Here is a 17,438-nt window from a genome sequence, read left to right on the forward strand (position 1 = left end):
GCAGTAGCTAATTGTGGGGCAGGACAGGCCTGGGGGAAGGTTTGGGTAATGGGGGTTGAGGACTCCAGGCAAAGGGAGCTGGGATAGGGTGGCCAATGGTATTGTGGGTTGGGGGCGGGTGTGGGGGTCCCATTGCAGTAGGGGGAAGAAGAACCAGACTAGGAGTCTAACTGTTGGTAATATTGGGTGGACCTGGCTCCTTGATGGCTTGGGTTTATGGGGGTGTATTAAAGGGTTGGAGGTGTTGGGCAGAGGTGTCTGGGTGGGTGGTGGGGGGTTTTGGGCTGGACTACCCAAAGCTATGGTGTAGTAGTTCTGTTTTGGGGCCTAGTTGCTGGGCTCTATTCCTAAAGCAAAAAGTCCCTTTCCTAGTTAATGGCTCCCTGTCTTAATTCCATTTCTGGGGTGGGGTGGGGGTGACTGAAAGGGTTCCTCCTCTTCCTTCCTACTCTGATTTTCTCAATTTAAAAAAAAATTTAAAATGAATAAGTAATTTTTTTTTTGTTGTGTTGGCTGTCTAGTGGGTGTATCGTATTCAGTTGGCCTAGCTTTTTAGGCCTCGTTTAGGCCGTATGGGGAATAAGTGTGTAATGTTTCAATCCATCTCCTCTCTGCTCTTTTTCTTTGGGTGTTTGACCAGTTTATGTTAGTTTCCAGGTCCAATATTTTTAAAGAGTGTGTTCCATGCTCCTGGAAGTGCCTGCTAACTGGTCTGTTTAGGTCTCCTATTCTGATGTTACTGAGGTGTCCCGTGAGTCTGGTTCTTAAGCTGTTGCTCGTCTCCCCTATGTATATAATATGGAATTGTGTGCACAGGATTGCATATACTACATTCTTTTGTTCACAAGTTATCCTCTGCTCTGGGCAGAGTTAGGGTTCGGGTCTTGAGAGACGATGGATCTGCGCCTGGAGTTTCCAGGGCACAGGCCTGGGCAGGGTTGTATGGGAGACCGACAGTTGCCCAAGCTGCAGGCCTTCCCCTCTGCACGCCACCGATGTTGTCCAAGGGAAGGGCACTAGGACCCATGCAGCTTGGCACTGGTGACGTCGCAGAGCAATGTGTGGTTAAGTGCCTTGCTCAAGGACACAAACATGCTGTCTCAGCTGAGGCTTGAACCAGTGACATTCAGGTTACTAGTCTGATGCCTTGCCCACTAGGCCACGCGCCAACATGTCATATGATGTGGGTGATTATTGTCTCATGACCATGATTGAAGTTCCTGTCTGTTCCTACTGGTGCATTGGGCAGCAACCTTGCTGTTTCTTTAGTGTCTGTCTATTTTACAAGGCTGAGTTGCTAGCTCAATGCTCAACCCAGCACGGATGGAAAGCCTCCAGGGAGCTGGCCAGATTCAAATCTGGGACCGCTCGCCCTGAAGTTCAGTGCGGATGCCACTACACTGCCAACCAGCATTAATGACCATGACTGCTCTTGGCAAGCTTTTCTACAGAACTGGTTTGCCACTGCCTTCTTCTAGCATTTTACTAAAGATAATGAAAAAAAAATGGGATTTAAGTCACTTGCACAATTTGTTTTGCAGAACAGAGCTGATTTGGAATGCATGAAGAAAATCGCGATTGTGAGCTCAAGTGAGAAAAAAATGGTATTGGTATTTTTCTTTCTATAACAGATAGCAAAAGTGTTGCCATTTTATCTGAGCATAATTGTATGCTTAAAATGCCTTCTGAGCACTGCTGACATTCTTGCCACCAATTGAGAAGCATGTTACCATTTCTTCACACCTGTACAGACAGCTCCTATATATTTCATTGAACTACTAAGGAGTTGGGTCCGATACATAGAGATAGCTACTTTATTGATCCCAAAGGAAATTACAGTGTCACAGTACATTACAAGTGAACAGATTTCCAACTATTAGAAGTAAGAAGGAATAAAAAATAAGTTACATCAAACTTTCTAATGGGGGGGGGCGGTCATCACTTCCCTGGCTATAGGTTGACTAATGAAAGTGGTAAGAATGACCTCATATGGCCCTCTTTGGAGCAGTCTTAGTCTATTTCTAAAAGTGCTCCTCTGTTCAGCCAAGGTAGCATGCAGAGAGTGAGAAACATTGTCCAGAATTGCCAGGATTTTCTGTAGTCTTTCGTTCTACCACAGCCTCCAGCATGTCCAGTTTGACTCCTGTAAAAGCTTTTCTAATTAGTTTATTAAGCCTATTGGCATCACCAATGTTGATGCCATTGCCCCAGCACACAATTGCGTAGAAGGTTGTACTGGCGCCAATAGACTGGTGGAACATGCATACGCCAAAGGACCTCAGTCTCCTCAGGAAGTAGTGGTGATTCTGGCCCTTCTTATACACAGCCTTTTTGGTAGCACAATTTTCTTACCACTGTAGGTGCATACTTATACCAGTTAGATATTTTTCTTCTTCCTCCTCTGCTCTCAAGACTATTATTTTAAATAAAAGTTAATATTTTACTGACTGTTTAACCTGGTGATTTCTTATTGATATTATTTTAAGTGGATGGAGATTTTACAGAAAATGATATAAAGGGCTAAAGCACAGGAATGTTCAAAAGCCTTGCAGCAAGGGAAAGCTCTTTCTTTACCATTTATAACGATGGTAAACTGAAAGGGGAAGTTAAAAGATATAAACAATTCATTGTAGCACACACAAAATGCTGGAGGAACTTAGCAGGGTAGGCAGCATATATGAAATGAATGAACAGTTGATGTTTTGGGCCGAGACCCTCTGTCAGGACTAGAAAGGAAGGGCAAGATGCCAGAATAAGAGGTGCGAAGAGGGGAAGGAGGATAGCTAGAAGGTAATAGGCGAAGCCAGGTGGGTTAGAAAGACAGGGGCTGGAGAGAAAGAAATCTGAAAGGAGAGTGGACCATAGGAAAAGGGAAGGAGAAGAGGTCCCAGGAAGAGGTGATAGGCAAGTGAGGAAAAGGGGCCAGAGTGGGGAATAGAAGAAGAGTGGAGTGAGAGGGAAAGAATGTTTTTACCATGAAAAATAATTATTCAAGCCATCAGTTTGGATGCTACACAGATGAAATACAAGGTGTTGCTCCCCTACCCAGAGTGTGCACCGATGAAGGCACAAGTTGAGGCCATGGACCAACATGTCAGAATGGGAATAAAAATGGGAATTAAAATGTTTGGCCAACACGAATTTCCGCTTTTCGCGGATGGAGTGGAGGTGCTCAAAGAAGCGTTCCCCCAATTTACGACAGGTCTCAACCTCTTAGAGGAGGTTGCATCAGGAGCACTGGACACAATAGATGACCTAAGCAGTTTTGCAGGTGAAATGTTGCCTCACCTGGAAGGATGGTTTAGGCCCTGAGTGGAGATGAGGGAGGAGTGAATGGATAGGTGTAGCACTTTGGCCGCTTGCAGTGATAAGTGCGGGGAGGGAGGTTAGTGGGAAAGGATGAATGGCCAAGGGAATCACAGTGGGAGTGATCCCTGTGGAAAGTGGGGGGGGGAGGGGGTTAAAGATATGTTTGTTGGTAGGATCCCTTTGGAGGTGATGAAAGTTGTGCTGAATGATGTGTTGGATGTGAAAACTCATAGGGTAGTAGGTAAGGACAGGAGGAATTGTATCACTGTTAAGGCAGCGGGAAGATGGGGTGAGTGTGGATGTTTGGGAAATGGAAGAGATGCGGGTGAAGGCAGCATCTATGGTGGGGAAAGAAACCCTGTTCTTTGAAGAAGGAAATTAAGTGATCTCTAAGGGAGCTTAAGTGAGTTTGCATTTTTACAGTGTGACCTCAGCCAAAGCAACAGGAGTTTGGATTTCACTAATAGATACGGCAGAAAAAAATCGAAAGCATTGTTCAATGGCTTTGTTTTCAAACTGAAATAAATATGCCTACAAAGGTGGGAAGCAGATTTTTGAAACTTGTTAATAAATGTAATCAGGAAAGTGGCCTTAATTACTTGGTAAATAGTACACTTGCTCAGCAACTTTACTCGTATGAGATTTACAATTGGAAGCTACTATCAGCTTACAAGGCTAAGTAAATTTATTGCACTGCATTTTAGGTCCTTAAACCTGCTCAAATAACTCACGCACAATATATTTGGAACTAATATGTCACAGGTCATGAAAAGGGCAATGTAAGCATGTTATAAGCAGAAAGGAGCAGCAGTGGTGCTGTTGTGCATAACTTTTAATGTAGATTTGCTCTCAAATAGCCAAAAAAAACAGAAGTACATTTTATGTATGCTATGTGCCTGTGATTCTGCTGCAAATAAGCTTTTCATTGACCTGTGCCTACATGTATTTGTGAATATGATTTCCGAGCTATAGCTCAATAATTAAATAAACAAACTACAGACCTTGACTTTGCCATTCACTTATTCCTAAGGTGTACATCTGCTTGCAAAAGGACACCACTCAGAAGTTGTAGGCTACCTCCAGTTAATGACTAATACTGGATTGCATAGCCATGAGGTCATGATATTGGCTTCCACTGCACAAAGGGTGCCAGTGAGTAATCAGAACACGTAAAAACTTTAGATGCTGAAGACGCTAGAGTTAAAAAAATGGCATTGTTTAAGATACTGAACGTCTTCTGTTGAGTAATAACAAATGAGGTATGAGAAATGGAGTTAATGTATCAGGTCAATGTACTTCTTTAGGACTGGAACACTGAGAAAAGAAGTGAAAAAGGATCTAGTGCTTTTCTGGTATATATGATGAATAAACTGTTCTTGGGTTTCCAGCCTGGTACAGGTATTGATTTTAACTGATGTTTCGATGACAAAATCTAGTCCAGGCATGTCTGTGGTATATGTACCCCTGACGTTCATCCCTCCTGATAGGTTAGACCTCCTCCAATCAGGTTTCCGCTGTCCCACCTTGTTTACAAATTCCAGTCCTTAGTTAGAGTGAGATCTTCATCTTTGTTAAAATTGTTTTCCTCTAGTTTTATTTAAATGGCTTCCCTCACCAGGCGGTCCAAAAGCTATTGGGGCGGCACAGTAGTTTTATGCCGTCATAATTAATCCTGTAATCTTTGCGAATGCCTATGCTCCTTGATGCAGTTTCCCTATGCACTCCATCTGGCCGATATACACTGCTCCGCATTCACAGGGAATCCTGTAAACGCCGCCCTTCCTGAGTCACCTTTGACTCACATAAGCTGTTACTTGAACTTCCTTACAGATCTGTGGATGGTGTTAATCTGGTATCTCGTCATGACACTGATGATCTTTCCAAAGAGCCTTGAAATATTCGGAAGACAGGCAGTAGTGTGGTTCCTCCTTGTTTATAGGTGAATTGAATTTTAAGTTGTAGGGAGCTTTATGCCTTTGATGGAGTGGAGACCAAGGCTGTACAAAAATGCTATTGACACCATCTAAATGAGGGAGATGAATGCCTGTTAGCCACAACTGACCTGTTTGGCGCGAAGTGAATATAAATGAAGCAAGTAGATTGGAATCAGAAGCAATGCTGCAGTTGAGAGATGCAAATCACAAGTTTCTGGAAATCCAAAACAAAAGAAAATACCTGATCTCCTCAACAGACAAGGCAGTGTCTGGAGAAATGAAAGATCTTAAAGTTGCAAGATGATGACCTTTCATCAGAATTAGCCAATTATGAAAGAAACAAGAACAGTTTTATGTGAAATCGTAGCATAACGCCTGGAGAGAATAAGTTCCGCATTCTAAGAAATTGCATACCCTCCCATTCACCTCTGCTGTCACCTCTATTCAGGTAACACTTTACCTGCAGATCTGTTGGGGCCATCTATTGCATCTGTTGCTCCTGATGTGACCTCCTTCCTCTTCATTGGTGAGACCCAATGTAAATTGGGGAACTGCTTTGTTGAACACCTCCGCTCCATCTGCCAAAAGCAAAATTTCTGGTAACCAACCATTTAAATTCATACCCCCATTCCCGCTCTGACATGCTAGTCTATGGCCTCCTCTTCTGCCCCGATGAGGTCAGTCTCAGGGTGGAGGAGCAACACCTCATAGTCCATCCAGGTAGCCTCCAACATAATAGCAAGGGCATTGGTTTCCACTTCCAGTATTTGTTTTTCTTTTTCCCTCCCCTTTCCTTCTTCTTCTATTCCCCACTCTCTCTTCTTCTCAGCTGAATATCACCTCCCCCTTGTGCCCCTCGTTCTTCCCTTTGTCCTATGGTCCACTCTCCTCTCCTATCAGATTCCTTCTCTCCATCCCTTTACCTTTCCCATCCACCTGGCTTCATCTATCATCTTCTAACTTGTCTTCCTTCCTTTCCCCTAACACCTTTTTATCCTAGCATTTCCCCCCTTCTTTTGTAGTCCTGATGAAGGGTCTCAGCTTGAAACGTTAACTGTTTATTCATTTCCATAGGTGCTGCCTGACTTACTCAATTCTTCCAGCATTTAATGTGTGTTGCTCTGTAGAATCTCTTGTATCTGCACAATACAGGCCCTTCAGCCCACAAAACTGTGCCGAATATGTCTTTACCTTAGCAATTACCTATAGGTTACCCATGGCCCTCTAATTTTCTAAGCTCCTTGTACCTGTCCAGGAGTCTCGTAAAATACCCTGTATTTGCCTCCACTGTCATCACTGGCAGCCAATTCCAAGCACTCTCCACTCTCTGGATAAAAACTTACTCCTACATCTCCTCTGTACCTACTTCCAAGCACCTTAAAACTATGCCCTCCCATGCTAGCCATTCTATTCACTTGATCAATGCCTCTCATCATCTTATGCACTTTGATCAGGTCACCTCTCATCCTTCGTCACTCCAAAGAGAAAAAGCCAAGTTCACTCAACCTATTCTCATAAGGCACGCTCTCCAATCCAGGCAGCATCCTTGTAAATCTCCTCTGCATCCTTTCTATGGTTTCCACATCCTTCTTATAGTGAGACAACTAGAACTGAGCACAGTACTCCAAGTGAGGTCTGACCAGAGTCCTATACAGCTGCAACGTTGCCTCTCAGCTCTTAAACTCAATCCCACGATTGATGAAAGCCAATGCACTGTATGCTTTCTTAACCATGGAGTCAACCTGTGCAGCAGCTTTGAGTGTCCTATGGACTCGGACCTCAAGATCCCTCTGATCCTCCACACTGCCAAGAGTCTTTCCATTAATACTATATTCTGCCATCATATTTGACCTACCAAAATGAACCACCTCACACTTATCTGGGTTGAACTCCATCTGCCACATCAGCCCAGTTTTGCATCCAATCAATATCAGAGAAATGTATACAACATACATCCTGAAATGCTTTTTTGTCATAAACATCTCGAAAACAGAGAAGTACCCTAAAGAATGAGCAGCAGTTAAGCGTGAGAACCCGAAAGTCCTCCCAGCTCCCCCCCCACCGCTTGTAAGCAACAGCAAGCAACGATCCCCCCTCCCCCCAACAGCAAAAAAAGCTCATTGGTACCCAAGCATGTGCTAAGCAATAGCAAAGACGAAGACCAAAGTTACCCCAAAGGTTCACATTTCATCCAACATTCGACAAACCACAGGTTACAATGTCCCACTGTAACCTCTGACAGCCCTCCACACTATACACAACACCCCCAACCTTTATGTCATCAGCAAATTTACTAACCTAACCCTCCACTTTCTCATCCAGGTCATTTATAAAAATCATGAATGTCGGGGTCCCAGAACAGATCCCTGAGGCACACCACTGGTCACTGACCTCCATGCAGAATATAACTGTCTACAACCACTCTTTGCCTTCTGTGGGCAAGCCAGTTCTGGATCCACAAAGCAATATCCCCTTGGATCCCATGCCTCCTTACTTTCTCATTAAGCCTTGCATGGGACATCTCATCAAATGCCTCAAAAAATTCAATCAGGCTTGTAAAGCACGACATGCCTTTGACAAAGCTATGTTGACTACTCCTAATCATATTATGCCTCTCCAAATGCTCATAAATCCTGCCTCTTAGGATCTCCTCCATCAACTTACCAACCACTGAAGTAAGTCTCACTGGTCTATTGCGTTTATGAGATCCTGAAGCTTACTTTGTGTTTTGTTGGAAAAATACAAGAAAACCAAGACATGGAGGTCAGTGTGTGAATGGGATGGCAAATTAAAGTAGCTAAAAGATTAGGATTATCCTAACCACCCTGCTGCCCATTTTGCTTCTTAGTTTCTCAACCTGCTCCACATCTATTCTGATAAGGAATCTTTTGACACCAGTGCTCCCATGATATTTTTCTTCTTCCTAATCATGAGATCCTCTCTACTGTAGTTAACTGGTATCCCAAATGTTTTTCTTCTACTTACCATACTTCTGCTCTTGCTCCTCTCCTTCCAACTCAGAATAGTGATAGGATTTCCTTTGTCCTCATCTTCAACCCTCCCAGCCTCCACATGCAACAGCTTATCTCCATAATTTTCACCACATTCACTTAAGCCCCTGTGCCACATACAAGCATGCTCTCCCTTTCAAAACATTAAGGGGCTCTTCCCTTTGTGACTCTATGGCTTGATCTCACACTTCTACCGACTACTACTCTTTCTTTCTCATGCAACCACAGAAGGTGCAACACCTACCCTTTTACCTCTTCCATTGACACCATTCTGAGACCCAGAATTTTCTCAACTAAATTATTTGTACTTTTTCCAATGTAGTTATTAAAGCCACTGCTCCTCTGTATTGGAGAAATGTACTGTAGATTGGATGACTATTCTACAGAATGCCTCTAGTAAGTCCTCAGGAGGGATCCCAGCCTTTGAGTTGCCTGACACTTTAATTTTCCAACCACTTTCCACTCAGATTTCTCCAACTTTGGCTTCCTTTACAGTTCTATCAAAGCTCAATGCAGGATAGAAGAGCTCTCCTTTTCTGTCAAGGGCATGTTATAGTTTTTGGGGATCAATATTTAAATAAGTAGACTCAGGTAAGCAACTTTTCGTGTTTGTGTCAGAACTGCCCATCAGTAACAATAACTAAATTTTCTCTGTCCACAGATGCTACCTAACCTGCTGATTATTTCAACATTCTCTTTTGCATTTAAAGCAAAAATCTTTAGCTTTGGCTGAGGTTATACTCAATATCAACAAGGTATAAATTACAAATGTAACTTCATTGTAGCTTTACATGCACTATGGCGTACCTTTTGGTGAAGTGGACTATTATTGTTCCGATGTACTGATTTATCAAACACTCTTGATTGAACTAGTTTAACAATCAATATCAATTGCGCTTTTCTATTTTGTGTAGATTTCATATCTGATGATGTGCAGCACATTTAAAAGTATCTGTTATACATATCCAGGTGGAATACCTGCACATTGGTGTATTTGAGTATAAACCAACATTCAGGAGAGTGCAGATGGCATAACCTGGAACAAAAAAAAAGATGGAGGATCTCAGCAGGTCAAGCAACATTTGTGGAGGGGAAAATATTTAAATTGGAACTGGAATTTTCAATGCTGTAGGAATCAAAATCAATCTACTTCTGCTTTTTTAGCAGCATTGAAATTTTTTATGCACATTGAAATTTACACTGTAACTTGTTCATTCGAATTGATTTATGACGTGAGTCATAGTAAAAACAGAAGAGGTTCACTGCAGATTCTTAAACTTACAATACCTTAGATACTCCAATGAACTGAAAACTTTAATATTGTTAATGTGTTTATTTCTCTTTGGTCTCTATTGCTCTTATATTGATTTTTCTGATTTTATACTCATGTCTGTTAATGAGATTTTCACAGAAATGGAGAATAAGAAGTCATTCAGAGCACACATGGGCCAAATCCCAGACCATTATTTATTGATATCTTAGGTTACAGGCAGCAAGCCGGCAAAGTCCCCCAATGACAAATTCACAAAGCAGGACTGCATTGAACCTGATAAACTACGTGACACATTCTATCAATATACCAAGCTTGTCATGATTGAATTGTATAAGATTATTTTTGCTAAACTCAAGTGACATTTACTCAAACTCAAGAATTCCCAAATGACTCTATCAGCTGAGTAAATCTTAAGGGCCTATATGGAAAATAAAATATTCAGACCAGCATTAGCTATTTCTTTTCTGATTTTAGATTCAGCAAGTGAGGAAAGACGGGGGGATAGGAAGAGACTTTCACAACTTTTCAGAAGGTTAGATTCATTTACAGAAAGTTAACCATGTTTCTTCTGTCTTGGTCTTCTAAACAGGTTGAAAGAGGCAAAAAATGTTAGGATACACAGCAGGTGGATCAGGAGTGCTAGCTCTGATCCATAAAACAATTCACAAAGCACTGGCGACAGCGATATTTCAAACTTTGAGTACTAAATCAATTAACAAGGAAATTAAAATTATGGTTTATGGGTGGAAATAATTTCTAATAACTAAAAAAATTAGTATACTACTGTCTCTTTATTATTTAATTTTATTATTACTGTGTTTCCTATTTAAGAGTCTGTTTAATTATCTCTTAAGTGTAGTAATTATATCCTGCTCCACCACCTTCTTTGGTATGTTCCAAATACCAATCACTGTCTACATAATAAAATAATCTTTCCCCAAATATCATCTTCAAGTCTCCTTTCACTTAATTTAACTCATGCGCGCTTGTCTTTGATCCTCCTATCTTGGGAAAAAGACAATGTACTTTATCTGTGTCTCTTAAAACTTTATTTACCTCATCAAGTCGCCCTTCAGCCCATTTCCGAGGAAAACAAAACAAGTCTATCAGTCCTCCCCCTATTCACTGTACACGTTCTACCCTCATTTGGTTTCCCAAAATGCATCATTGTGCACTTATCGGGATTGTGTTCCATCTGTCAATGCTCTGGCAACTTCCCATCTGATACATATGCTTTAGACAATCTTCCTTATTCTGCATAACTCCAGCAACTTACATGTAAACTGCAAGTTGCTAATCGTATTTCTATGTTCAAAGTACATTTATTATCAAAGTATGTATACAATCTTGAGATTTGTCTTCTTACAGGCAGCCACAAAACAAAGAAACCCAAAAGAATCCATATAAAAAAAGACCAACAAACACTCAATGTGCAGAGAGAAAAAAAATTGTGCATGCAATAAAAGTAAGCAAATAGCATTTAGAATGAAAGTGAGACCTCAGACACTAAGCCTGGTGCAACTGGAGCAGGCCACAGCCAAAGCCTTAGTGCAGCAAAGGGCAGAGTAAATGTCACAAGGCAGTGAGCTGAACTCGTCTCTGGTCCCAACACAGTGCCCTTTCATTCTATCTGGCCTGGAGTTTAAATCATTCAAACATCGGGTTGTTCTTTGCTCTAGGATCCACACCCTGTTACATCGATACGCTCTAGGCCTGGACTCCACCATCATGTTTCGGCCAGTACAGACCTTTCCAAATCGGCCAGGCATTTAGTTCAGTCAACCCTTGCTATCAGTTTAGGTGGACAGACCCTGAAACTACTTTTCCTCTGATCTAACTTTGTGCTGCTTCATTTGCCCCAACTTTGTCTCAAGTATCCCTTCATTCTGCACCTGCATGTTTTGACCCATGACTCAACTTTGCCTTCACTCATCTTTCATTGTGTGCAGTGATCATTCACTTTTTTTTTACAGAAAAAGTGTAATTAATAAAGTATTTAGTTGTATTCCTTGTTTTGGTAACCACTAATAAGTTGTCGCTCACCTTCAGCAGCGCCAGCTTGAACATCCATATCTTCAATATTATCCCAACAACAGGATGCCACCCCTCTTTCTGCAGTATTCTATTAGCCATCCACTTCCAATCAGAAAAGCATTCTCTCACCACTAACCTCTGCCTGCTATCATCCAACCAATTTGATCCCATATGTTTGAGCTTATGGACCAGCATGGACTACCATGCTGGACCAAGCCAATGCCTTACTAAATTCCACACAAACAATGGCTACTGTCCTACCATCATCAGTCTTCTTAGTTATTTTCTCAAAAGGCTCAATCAGATTAGTAAACCAGGATTTTCCCTGCACAAAGACTTGCTGGTTATCCCTGAACAGTCCTTGACTGTCCAAATGCAAATAAATTCTATTCATTAGAATTTTCTCCAATAATTTCCTTATCACTGACATAAATTTACTTGTCTGTGGTTACCTGGCCTATCCTTCTTGCCCTTCTTTAAGTAAAAACAGAACATAAACTTACATTCTTCAGGCACCTCACCTGTGGCTAATGAAGGGACAAAGATTTCTATCAGGTCTCATTCCACCCCCAGCTATCTCCTCCCTGGCTTCCTTTGGCAATGTGGGATTATCACCCATAATGCTTTCTATGATACCTTATAGCTTGTTCACACTGACATCCACCAGATTATCAAGTTGTCCTTCCTGAATTCACTGTGAAGACTCCTCCAATTCCTTCTCCTTGGTGAGTACAGGCAAATCATTTATTTAGGACCTTAGCCCTATCACCTGGGTCCATACATTGATTAACCCTTTAGTTATGGAGACTCACTATTCCCTTGCTCTTTCTTTTTACTCATTTTCCTCATATACTTATAAAATGTTAAACAAGATCCTTTAACACTATCATGAAATGTCTTTTACTAAATATGTTTTGCAAACATGAAGGAAGGTACCAGTGTAACAGTAACTCTAATCAATCATATTCTGGACCAGATTAGACATTTTCCTCTTTGATTCTTCATTTAAACTTTGTCAAATGCTGCTGTGATGTAATCATTTCCTCAATCTTGTCTTTGTAGTTCATCATCTAATCAAGAGTTATGTTACATTGTACAAAATGATTACTTGATAGGAGCGGTGGAGTACATAGGGTAAACACAATTTAAGGATTACCATCAGTTGTACCACTGTGAGCACTGAAAAATATCCAAAACTACTTGATAAAGTCACTAGAGGGAGCTAAAGTCTCATGTTGGATAACTCACATAGAGAAACCAGGTATTGCGGAACAGTTAACTTCACTAAAAGATTTCTGAATGTTAAAGGTTTTACTGTAATCAAATCTGCATCCAAGAGTCTTGATAGAAATGGTATTATCTGTGAAATTGGCTCAAGTTAACTTCTGAACCACTGCTCGAACAAGAAGAATAGTTCTGGCTCGTGAAATGTCTCAACTCCACAGCACCCCTTAAGAAACTAGATATCTGTAAATCTTGGTGTTTGCTAACCTACATATATCCTTTCCAGAGCTAATGAGGAGAATCCCACTACTCTCCAATACAAATGACTAAATATTCATCCAATTTAAGAATATTCTGCCGTGTAAATTCTGTATTTATTGTGTATGGGTAAATCAATGATAATAACTTCTCCAAACTATCCATGGAAAAAACAAAATCAAAATACTGCTGAAAATTGTAATGAGTGAAATAGAATCTGCTGGTACCAGTTTTCATGTGCTTTATTAAGGATTTTCTTTCGAGTTTGTCGAGTTTGGGATTATTGCATAATGCACAGTTCCCATTGTAAATCCTCAGATAACAAGGCAGTTTAGGCTGATAACATCTACATCACCAAAATGGCAAGTAATAACTACCTCCAACAAACAGAAATCTAACCGGCTATTCTTAACATTTAACGGTATCACCATTGTTAAATTCTTTACCATCAACGTCATGGAGGATGTTGGAAGGTAGGGGATGGATACCATGTTGCATTTCTAAATTGACCAAAAACTTACTTTTTTACTCAGCCATGTAAATACTTGGTGACATGGGAACGTAAAGGGCTACAGATCTTGCAGTATGTCTTTACTCTTCTAGATCTCTCCACCTTCTGAAAGGTACAAGTCAGGAGTGCAATAGAATTCTCTCTACTTACCTGTGTTACGGATTCAAACAACAATAAATATATGAGTGAGGCAGGGGTTTTTATAACAAATAACATGTTTATTAAACACTGAAAACAAACCCCCCCAAAAGTAAACAAACCACTCACATAACTGGAAATCAGCTGCTGTGCGGCAGCTTAAACAGTTCTTAAAGCAAGGCAGCTTAAACAGTTCTTCAAAGTAGTATTGCAAAAGTTCAAAATGCTTACAGTCCATTTAAGGGAGAGACTTTTTAAGATGATTTAAATTCTCTTTCACATCGTGTTGCTTCGGTTCCCAAATTGAACTTTTCCCATGAAGAATTTACGTAGATGGACAAATGGACCGGCTTAAAGGCACTGACCTTTCCTTTACAAAACTGTTCCCAATCCTTTCTGCTATTTCACAGGGATTAACATGAGAACAGTCAACAAATTCCTTCCGAATGAGGATCAAACAAGGTCGAACCTGTTACACCGTTGAAATCGATTCTCCTCGATCTTTCAACTCCCAAACTCCGATCTTCACTCTCCACTGACTCTCAACTAGCAGTGTTATAAAGAAACTGCTGGCAATGACCTTTTAAACTTTAGGCATTAGATAAAACTTCATCTTTCAACTAAACTGTGTCATAACGTTAAATCACGCAGTGGCATGAAGTCAACATGGCAAATACAGCCACGAACTGCCCCTCCTCACAGGGAGGGGTCCTCCTTTTATACCCTGTAAAAAAAACCTGTCACATGACCTCTACTGGCGGGAAAATGACGTCTCTCCACCATCACAAGACCATTACCTCAAGTCCAGTATAGCTTCAACCCCAGTCACGTGACAAGGGTACCACTGTCACGTGCCACGGGTACGTAACACCTGAACTAATGCCGTTCCACCAACCCTTGAGGCCCTCTAAAAATTCATGAAAAATAAGTTCATAAGGGTGATATCTATTTAACCCTAAGTGCAACATAGTGGCAATTATATAATCTCCAAAAGATACGTAGTTATTCACACATCTACTTCAACAGCAGTTCTCGGATCAGTAAGTTATACTATTTATACAGGCAAAGACAACAGGTACATTAGAACACTATCAGTTGCAAATTATTTGCCAAATTGAACACCAGGTTAGCACATCATCTTAGGGACAGCAACATTTGTTCAATATTGCTGTATTAAATCTTGGAACTCCATACCTAACAAGACTATGAGAGTCCCTTCACCAGAACGACCAGTCATTTTGGAAGGCACTTTAACAACTTCTTCTTAAGAGAAATAAGGAATAGCCAACATTGCTGGCCTTGGCTATTCATCTCAAGAAAGAACAGGAAAAAAAAACAAGAAAAAGACTCATTAACCATTTTAACAAAATATAGTATTATTTATTCTGGTAGATGAATAAAAGAGCTTCAAGATTTGCACATATAGATAATAAAAAGTTTTATAACAAATGATTTCTTGTTGCAGTCAAATAATTATAAGCTGAAACAGAATTTATCGAGAAAAACATTGATTTAATTTATTCTAAATGGTGAATATTAACTTGCCTGACACTACCAATTATCTCACATCCATTGTGAACTGTAGTGAGGTCATCAATTTGAACTGTCAGAATTACCAATTTAGGAACTGGTAATGGGTGGAATGCTAAATGGAATTTTTTCAGTGACTGCATTAAAATTACTTTCCAGTGGATTATCTATGATTTTTCTTCTTGCAAGTTCCGATTTCAGATTTACAGCCTATACAAAAAGAGAAAAGATTGTTTAAATAGATTAGCCCTGTTAAATCTGTGCACCAATAAATGTAACGTGGGTATTAGCAAACATTACTGATAACATATACATTGTTGTATTACATTTCCATTTCTATTAATGTTCATGTGTGTTTGTACTGTTGGCTTTCTACTCTTCCATTTGGTTCCCATGGCCTCTCTGAAGTAAAAAAAAATTACTGTTTGCAGTTAAAATGGGATTAGGAGGATCACCAGGAGGTAGTCCTGTTCAGATGTATAGTTAACAAGAAGGAATACAGGGGTTAACACTTTATTTCACAGAAAATCAACAGCATGGAAACAAATCCAGCTCTTTGAGTCCACATTGGCCATCTACACTAATCCTAATATATTTAACCCCCGCTCACTTACACACAAAAGACAATTTATCTAATAACCTCCACTCTTCCAGGGTGTGGAAGGAGACTGGAGCACCTCAGGGTGTGGTCAAAGTGAGAATGTGCAATTTCTACAAAGATAATGCTGGAAGCTATGAACAAATGTGTGTCACTGGAGCTGTGAGACTGATGCTCTACTAGCTGCTTTATTTTTCTGCCCCCTATAAATACTTTCCTTGAGGACATTACCAAACATATTTTATTAAAAGTGAACACAATAAAGGCAAGTAGATAGGTTTGAATGTGGAAGACAAACATAAATAAGAGTAATATAACCAAAATAATGTGACATAAAACTGTGAAGGAAGCTCAGGTTGTGCTACCAGAAGCCAACTTGCTATCCACTCTGTTGTTTAGAATAGCCTTGAAGTCATTAGCAATTACAGAATTGCAAAACATTAATATGGCAACTGGATTAGTGCAAAGAATGACCTGGAGGAACAAGTTGATAGCAATGTAAACTGCTCTTGCAGGTTTAATTATGTATTGTTCATCTCTGGGTGCACCGAACGGTAACCACACAGAGCAACCTTTAAATGGTGTGCTACCAAAACCTGGATACCACATCTGCAGCTTTGGCTCACATACAGAATGTATGGCCCCAGCAAGCAAGAAACAATTCTTCTCTTGCCTGTAGGGTGTGTTTCATCAGAACTAAAGAGCCCTATCAGAGCAGTTCCTAGTCCATTTCGTGCAACTCAGGCAATTAACCTTAGAAAGGCTTTCTTTAATTACCCAACATGCAACAGACTTCTTGGAACCCTCTCCTGCAACTCTTTAGTTGTGGCATCTACTCACCAACAACCAGCCCAACTCTCACCTGAAGACCTCACTAATAATTTGCAGGCTAATCCTTGCCTGATTTCTTTAGAGTGACAAATTTTAAATCTTACTTAGCAGAGCTGTGATACACTTTGGGAAGAACTAGATTAATGGCATTTTTCTCTCATTTGTTTTCAGTAAATGTTACATACACACAATCAATCACAAAGAAAAATAAAATGATGAAGTAAGAATTTTAAGATATTCTACCATTGATTTTTTTTTCAGGTAAACCTTATGAACCATAGATTTTCACTCACATTTCATTCCAACTTCATTTTATTTGTCTAAATTTTCACTTAGCTATTTTTAAATTTAAATTTCAAGGAGAGTGAGCTTCGCACAGATGGGGGAAATTTTTTTTTTAAAAGGAGCGTTTCGCGGGGCTGGGCACATCAGCAGTGGACCAAACGATTTGGAGCGAGTGTGAGCTTCACACAGGTTGGGGAGAAGTGTGCAAACACAGTAGCTCATCATCGTGCAAGGACACTGAGAAAACTCCGAAATAAAAAAGAGACACTATCTAGGGGAGCGGTCGTCAGAGTAGTAGGGCTTTGGCTCAATGGGGCATCCACGCAGTACGTTACTTTCTTTTCCCCTCCTCTAACAAGAATAATGGGTATGACTGGGTATGGATAATGTGGGATGTCCGGGAGATTTCTAGCCTCCCCGAAGGTCACATCTGTGCCAGGTGCATTGAGCTGCAGCTCCTTAGAAACTGAGTTGGGGAACTGGAGCTGCAGCTTGATGACCT

The 17,438-nt window shown here is 40.6% G+C and overlaps 1 protein-coding gene across 1 annotated transcript in view; it reads right to left on the bottom strand.

The window, feature by feature from the left end:
• Nucleotides 1-13,762: 13,762 nt before the first annotated feature.
• The window catches only part of LOC132379574 (leucine-rich repeat-containing protein 27-like), a 73,561-nt gene continuing 69,885 nt past the window's right edge, over nucleotides 13,763-17,438 (bottom strand). The window contains exon 10 of the mRNA XM_059947638.1: nucleotides 13,763-15,432. Within this exon, the coding sequence (XP_059803621.1) occupies nucleotides 15,313-15,432 (120 nt within the window). The 3' untranslated portion in view covers nucleotides 13,763-15,312. The remainder of the gene's footprint in view (nucleotides 15,433-17,438) is intronic.

This window comes from Hypanus sabinus, chromosome 22 (genome assembly GCF_030144855.1).
Source record: "Hypanus sabinus isolate sHypSab1 chromosome 22, sHypSab1.hap1, whole genome shotgun sequence".
NCBI classification, from domain to species: domain Eukaryota; kingdom Metazoa; phylum Chordata; class Chondrichthyes; order Myliobatiformes; family Dasyatidae; genus Hypanus; species Hypanus sabinus.